Source organism: Nymphaea colorata, chromosome 6 (genome assembly GCF_008831285.2).
Source record: "Nymphaea colorata isolate Beijing-Zhang1983 chromosome 6, ASM883128v2, whole genome shotgun sequence".
Taxonomy (NCBI): domain Eukaryota; kingdom Viridiplantae; phylum Streptophyta; class Magnoliopsida; order Nymphaeales; family Nymphaeaceae; genus Nymphaea; species Nymphaea colorata.
Window position 1 is genome coordinate 3346793 of NC_045143.1, and position 7628 is coordinate 3354420.

At 38.8% G+C, this 7628-nt stretch overlaps 1 protein-coding gene across 3 annotated transcripts; it reads left to right on the top strand.

Moving 5' to 3' along the window:
• The first annotated feature begins 1341 nt into the window (after window positions 1–1341).
• Window positions 1342–7250, top strand: LOC116256235 (E3 ubiquitin-protein ligase At1g63170). 3 transcript variants are annotated; one of them, XM_031632532.2, is made up of 5 exons: window positions 1342–1669; window positions 2710–3512; window positions 4951–5076; window positions 5177–5477; window positions 6132–7250. In XM_031632532.2, the coding sequence occupies exons 2-5, from the start codon at window positions 2866–2868 to the stop codon at window positions 6369–6371; spliced, it is 1314 nt and encodes a 437-aa protein (XP_031488392.1). In that variant the 5' UTR covers window positions 1342–1669; window positions 2710–2865; the 3' UTR covers window positions 6372–7250. The 3 variants fall into 3 exon arrangements, with proteins under 3 accessions (XP_031488392.1, XP_031488391.1, XP_031488393.1); XM_031632531.2 differs by having other exon boundaries at window positions 2783–3512; XM_031632533.2 differs by having other exon boundaries at window positions 2783–3512; window positions 4957–5076.
• Window positions 7251–7628: the final 378 nt, after the last annotated feature.

A 7628-nucleotide genomic window follows, 5' to 3' on the forward strand; every position in this document is an offset into this window, starting at 1 on the left:
AACTTTGCACATACTTGCCTGGTGCTTTTAACATGGCTAAATTTTGATACATGTAGCAAGAATCATTTGAATGTAAAATCTTGGTTCGCTCTCTCTCTATTTTCCCCTTGGCGAATGCAGTTCTAGAGACGGAACTTTCAGGTAGTGTTTGAATACCTGGAACTAAATATCCGGGCATCAGAATGCTGGGTACGTAGCATTGTTTGATTTTCTAGAACTTTTTCTTCCTAGCATTTTAGTTTCATGTTTGTTTGTGCATGAAACTAAAATTCTGCCTATCTAAAGGCAACCATTGAAATTGTAACAACTATTATGCAACTAAAAAACAACTGTCAAACTTTCTATTGCCCAAGGGACCAACCATGGTCAGCTAAAGAGACTTTGTAGCTGTACTTATTTTTATTTGTTGGGTTTTGATATAAAAGAATTTTTCATTTTTGACAGCATAGCACGTCAAAACATGGACGCTAGCCTACTGATCTGCGTTAGGTGCAATTCACTGTTGAAGCAAATAGTAAACTTTACAACTGCTGATTTGAAATTACATTATAAAAACCATTGAATTTCTTAAAGTTTTGTAAATAGTTTCAAGGGACATAATATAGTTGGTCAGACTGATGCAACAATAAAAGACCGGTCATCAATTCTATTCTTATAAACACTACTATGCATAGTTGAAAGGTGTAAAGAATAATCCAAACCGTCGAGGATCTCATGGCAGGTAAACTAGTGTAATAAAAACTTCTTAAAATTATTAACCACTTTTACCAAGAAATAATTACGTTTACTAGAGAGCCAAATCTGTAGATTCTAGCAGCATAGTCATAATAATTAGATTGTTCAAAATTATATGCCATTCAAATCTACTGTGTAGATGAAATTCTGCATAAATCTCCATAAACAATGCTTAACGTAACCTCGTAAAATTGGCTTCGCTCAAGCGACTTTCTGACATATGGTTTAAACAAATCCACTTGGTCACAGTTTCATTTTGTGAGAATATGCCGCAATACGATTGCGGCGGAGCAAGCCCGACCACAAGCACGATAAACCCAAATATAAAGTTTAGCAAAATTTTATGAAGGCCAAAGAGAAAAAAATAATTGACATCTAATTTTTTTTATGAGAAAAAAAATCGTACAAACAACCCATTAATTGAATTTTTATTATGTTAGCGTGCAATTCTTAAATGTAAATGCAAAACGAGGGAGTTTGGCGTTGGTATTGTAGGAACTTGAAAAATTTAGGAACCAAAACAAATGAATAAATAAAATGACGTCCACACTTTGCTTTTTTTCTATTTAAATTAATTAAACGAAAATCTCTGCTGACTAAGGATTACTTGGAGTCTCTTTCTCTCTCCCTTCCCATCTCCTGATCTCCACCTCCCTCTCTTTCTCCTTCTCCGTATCTCTCTCAGGCTGTCTTTTCCATTTTTTTCCTGAGTGTTGATCGTTTTAGTTTTACTTCTTGTTCCTGTTCAGATTTTGTTATCGTTCGAATCCTCTTCAGAACGGGCTTCTTTTCACTGTCATTCCCTTCGCCCTAATTTTCCTTTCGTCTCTCGGTTTGGGACACCTCGGATTGTGAATCAGTGGCGTTTCATTGCTTCTGCTACTCTCTCTTCTCTGGGGCATCTCGGATTGTGCTTGTTAGCTTACTTAACGAGGTGAAGTTTTTAATGGAATTGGGGTTCCTTTTGTGACTAATGAAGTGATCATCTGATTTTTTTTGCTTCTTTCTTCCCCTCACTTCTTCCCCAATTTTTCCGAGGACTTGGGAGTTGCGGCATCTTGTGGGACATCTTTTGTTTTCAGTAGTTTGATGAAGACTGTAGGGACTGAAGTCAGTGGCGAATTTCATTTCAAAAATATCTTTCAGTTCCCATTAATAATTGTTTTGTTCTGGAACTTTCTTCGTCGTTCTTAACCTTGCTTATTCCATTTCATTTACTAATTAGTAATCGAATTTGATTCTGCGGCTTGTGAGTTTTGGTTCCTTATGCGGCATTCCAGCGGCAAATTGATGAATATTCGCATGAAGTATCGGTTCCTGAGATGGTTATTTTCACCATCTTGTTGGTGTATGTGTGGACCTGAATCTTTAGTGGATGCATGTAACTATCCAGACAAAATTGGATAAGTTGATATTGTTAATAGAGCATGATTCGAACTTTCGTAACAACTATATCTGCGTGGATAAGTTGATTCATTCGAGCACACACCAAAAACTTTTTCTGGACCCTGGAGTTTGCTGTGAAAGCATAAATGTTCTAGCTCCTGTCTGAGTTCCCTAAGCACATCTTTTCGACCATGCCCATTTGCTCAATATACCTTGAGTGGGGAATCAAGTTTAATGTAAATTCTGAGTGCAGGTCTACTTGATGGAATGGTCGGGTGTCATGTTTGCCACATGACTTCTGGAAGCTTTTTTCATGCTAATTAGTAAGATGTAGTTTATACAATCACGAAAACTGTTGACCTTCACTAATCATGTTATACATACCCGCTGTGCATCTCCATTACCATCCCTAGCTCCAACTTTCGTGGCATAGAATTACATATTAGTTTTCAATTTTTTCACTTTGGTCTTTTAATTATTCTAATGTGGCTTTTTGTAGAATAACCACGTGTAGACTTTATGTTTTATTATTTGTTTAGTTTCAGAAAAGTGCCGAGCACCTATCCTAATAATAAAGTCTGTCTTCAGTTGTGTACTTTGTAGCAGCAGTTGGATGAAAAGATGATGTTATAGGCTGAAAATTGGCTTTTTTTCCTCCCAGAAGCAGCACAAGTGCCTTGAGAAACTGATACTGCACTTCCTTTTCTATGTGCCATCCGCCTGTACTGCTGCGTTGGCATTTCCATGGACTTGGCCTCTTCTGAAGTAGATTGTGAAGACCAGAACGACGAGCACCCTTTATTAATGGATAGACCATCGAGCCCATTAGTAGACGAGCATGTCATAAGCATGACACAGGGAACTACAGCTACATCAAATTCACTTGACGCTTCAACCAGTTCAGGAACATCACAGGAAAGGACGGCAAGAGACAGTATGCATGCCCGAAACCCTCCATCATCTGCCTTGCCTTCTGCAAGAAACAGTCTAAGAAGAGGCAATAATTATGGTCGACGACGTAGGAGTCCTCTCAATTCAGGGTTGTGGATTTCAATTGAACTTGCGATTGCAATGAGCCAGATAATTGCATCCGTAATTGTTTTATCGTTATCAGGACATGAGAAGCCTAAGGCTCCGCTGTTTGTCTGGGTCGTGGGTTATGCCTCTGGTTGTCTCGCCACTCTGCCACTTCTTTATTGGCGTTATATCTCACGCAACCGTACGTCAGAACAGGAACAGGCTCAGGCACATGCTGGTTCTGATGCAGGCAACCCTTATTTAGAATCATCTTCTCATGGAGCAACATCAACTTCTCCGGTTCCTGAAGAAGAGGTTGGTCGTCAGAACAGTGCAATCTCATGGAATGATCAAAATGCCTCGCAAAATTCAAGGTACTGTATTTCTGCGAACATAGTTCAAGTAATTATTCTGTGAGCTATTCAAGAAAATTATTTAAAACATTGCTAATATAGAAAATCAAATTTAGTTGTTATATCTATTTTCTCAATAATGAAGAACCCAATATTGAGATAGAAGACCTGGCAAGTGCTTAACGCGCTGTACTTATGCCATTTCGCCAACAGTGTAATTTCTAAGGTGGAAGCTTCTTGAACCCATGGTGACTTCTGCATCACTGGTGAATTTTGATGCCTTGTAGAAAGCTATAAATAGATTAATAGCAGGCAGACTTTAAGCTACTCAAGCAACCATACGGTTTCATGGCTAATGTAGGATTGAATCAGTTGATAGCGTTGTATTAAAGCAAATTATGCTGCTGCGAAAGTTTACCTTACCTTTGTAAGGAGACCAAAGAACCTGCTTGCAGGCTGTGTCTGACTATTCATTGTACTTATTTCCATGTTTTTGTTTATTGTGAACTTAGACAGCTAGACCAGTTCCTTTTCTAAATTTACATTAAGTTGCATAAAAGATACTACCACACAAATTCATGATCATTTACCATTTAAAATGCTCTGAGAAAACCAATTTCACTTTTATGTACTAATGCTTTCATGTAATTCCATTTTTCTAGTTTGACTCAGAATGTCAATCATATCTGTTTTATTTGTTCTTGTTTTACTAGGAATTTTGATTGATTTTTAAGTTCTCTTTAGCTGTTTTTCACCATGAGGAAAGGCAACATGTTGATATTAGTGGTTATGGGATGAGTAGCAATAGCAACTCATCTTTACTGGTCTTGTTTGTTGAATGCGCAGAATCCTAGCCCTCTTCTTTTATGCCATGTTATATCTGAAATATGCTTTCATTCAGGTCAGAAGCATATCAAACAAAGCCACTGGGAACTCCCATACCCATTTGTTCCTGGGATGATATTGAGCCTCTTAGGGCAACATAGCTGCTCTAAGTTCCTTTGTCTTTCCATCTCAGTATATGGATGTATTGCTCCTGACTTATCTCTGTGAGCATGTCATCCAGAGTTCGATCCATGACGTTCAATGGGATACCAACAGTGTGGAAGGTGCAGGCTTGCTAACAAATCTGTTGGTTGGGTTTAGGGCTTGTCTGTAGCACTTAGGCTAGTGACCACTGCAAAGTTGAAGGAGTTCGGAAAATAATTTGTGATTTTGGATGATCTGGAAAAGGACAAGCCTTATGCCTGTGTTTTTTATCATGGTAACTCATTAGACTTATGTTTCTTAAAGGGGACTATATATTTAGTGTGTTTCTTTGTACAGTTGCACCTGGAACCATGGGTTCCGCTTTCTCATTTGTACACTAAGATATTGTTTATGGACTTATTCCTGATGAATTTATCCTTTGCCATTTTATTTATTTGTTCAAATATTTATTTGAATTCCTTATTGATAGGATCAGGGTTCTTGTAGACTACCTTAAGATGGCATTGGATTGCTTCTTTGCTGTTTGGTTTGTGGTTGGTAATGTTTTAATCTTTGGTGGGCATTCCTCTTCTTCTGAAGCTCCAAACTTGTATAGGTATGGCTGGTACTCTTTTGACTAAGCTCATCTTGCGTTTGTCTCTCTCTCTCTTTCTCCATTATGTTGGTTAATTGAGTCTATGTTTTTGCATTCGCAGGCTATGTATAGTATTTTTGACCTTCAGCTGCATTGGATATGCCATGCCATTTATTCTTTGTGCAACCATCTGTTGCTGTTTGCCATGTATAATATCTATTCTTGGTTTCCGGGAGGACCAATCTCATGCCCGAGGAGCAAGTCCAGAAGATATCAGCGCTCTTCCAAAGTACAAATTCAAGGCCGGACATGGCCATGGAGGAAACAAAGATGAGAATGAGATCCACAGTGACAGTTCGGTTGATGGTGGTGTTATAGGAGTTGGTACGGAATGGGAGAGATTGATTTCTGCAGAGGATGCTGTAAGTCTGCACTGTTTATGCCTTCGTACTCATTTGGTTTGTTTTGGTTGATCTAGCCTTACAAGTTTGAATAGGTGAAACATGCTTGGTGCTTCCTGCAAAAAAGAGAGATCAGATTATGGACCTAACAATACAGCCTTTGGTTGTCTCTCCTTGTCCTTCAATTCAAGTCACTTGCATGTTCTTCCATGTGCTATGTTTTATACCCAGAACCAATTGACTGCGTAGTCTGTGATCCATCTGTTGGTTGTGTGTCAATAGGAGACCTTGTTAGAGATCAGTGAATTTGGTCGTGCATAAAGGGCAGTAACTGAGCATACATTTAATTTGGCCAAAAAAACTGCACCTAAAGATTGTTAAAGATGGAGAGCTAAATTCGGAGCATGCACTTACAGTGACCAGGGTGGTTGACACAACCGGCTGCACTGAGCTGGTCATCGTGCTTGGTGGACTATGTGTCTGAGTCATGTTGCCACAGGCTTGATCTATTGCATTAATAGCTTTCAAGCTTTTGTGGTCATGGCCCTTGTGATTTGCAAAGTTGTTTTAGTCTTTCTTCCTCATTCTTGTATTTAGGTTATGGGCATCGTGACTTGTCAAACTTGCATTAATAGCTTTCAAGCTTTTGCGGACATGGCCATTGTGTTTTTTCAGGTCTGCTGTATTTGCTTGGCAAAATATGTCGACAATGATGAACTCAGAGAGCTACCGTGCACACATTTGTTCCATTCAGAATGTGTCGACAAGTGGCTAAAGATCAATGCATTGTGTCCACTCTGCAAGCATGAGGTTGGTGAGAATTTGAGGGCCACATCTGAATCAAGTTCTGGGGTGCATCATGGAGAACGCAGAGTGGGTTCTGAGGTTGCTGGAGCAGGATTCACAATGGTTTAAGCGGCTTCATTTTGATTTTGAGTCACTAAAAGTAAAAATGGCTGTGAACTATGTCAACCAAACGATGGGATAACCTGACAGTTTGCAGAGAAATGCAAAGACTCTGCAACTCAATGGTTGCCCAGAGCTGCTTCAAATGGTGAAGATGATTAATCAGAGAATGGCTCCTTACCGGATGAAACATGTACTTTATAGGTGGGTATCACTTGTATCATTAGATCCATCTCTATGAATATGGTACCCATGTTTGTGACCCGCGACCTTTCCTTGTGCTGCTGTGGAGCTTATGACGACTTGTTTGGTGATGACGCTATGGGAAAACACCAGCAAGCATGCCCTGGCTTTTGAATGCATCCTTATCTGCAACGACAAGAAGCAGAAAGGGCTATGTTTTGCCTTGTGAAATTTTCTTGATTACCAAGCTTTTGTTAGCTTCTTTATGCGCGTCTGTGTGTGCGCATAGAAGCTTGTATTTAATAGTATGATGAAGCTTATGTTGGAAAAGTCTTTTACATGGTGGCAGCGCGCCGTATCTATCAGCATAAAGTTGAAGATAATTGCAGGCCGGAGCTACTATAGAGAAAGTTTGGGGGCCAGATTCTGCTGCTCTGTGACAAGCAAGCAGGCAATTTTGCTCTCTTTCTTGTGAAGCTCGTGGTGGTAGCAATGGCTTGACTTGATCATTATTCTTGTGTTTTTAATGTCTTGCCGTAGTTGTACATGCCTTCGTTTCCTCAGCGAATGAGTAGAATTCATCATTTTCTTCGTGCTATTAATGTATTGCCGAATCATCCATGCCATACATAAACATGACTCTGGGTGATTTGTCTACCTGATTCATCAGAGTTCTTTAGTTTGACTATTTTATTTAGATGTTAATTGTTTTTGTCTTTGTGGGTAAGTGATGTGTCCATTGTTTAGTATCAACGAGAAGAACGTTAATTAAATAGGCTTTAAATTGAACCGGATTTTGAATAGAAAATTGAATCATTCTGAATTATTACCGATTAATAAGACTTAAAATTTTGCAGAATTTTATTTCACAATTCAGAAAAAATCAAATAACTTCATCAGTGAATAAGAAGCAAAGTAACCCGCTTGTATTAGTGTTAACTAGTTAATTACCCAACCGGAATCCAAAAGGTTTAAATGATAAGGTAGCGTTTGTAGCCCCGGATCTTAGATCCAGGGCTGATTTAACTTAGGTTTTCAAAAACTTTTTTTTGATATCATCGAAACATCTCTCACTTTCTCTCT

Coding starts and splice junctions, on each gene's coding strand:
- LOC116256235 (XM_031632532.2), top strand. CDS start 2,866: ATGGACTTGGCCTCTTCTGAAGTAGATTGTGAAGACCAGAACGACGAG. Junction 5,077..5,176: donor GAAGCTCCAAACTTGTATAG/GTATGGCTGGTA, acceptor TTGCATTCGCAG/GCTATGTATAGTATTTTTGA. Junction 5,478..6,131: donor TGATTTCTGCAGAGGATGCT/GTAAGTCTGCAC, acceptor GTGTTTTTTCAG/GTCTGCTGTATTTGCTTGGC.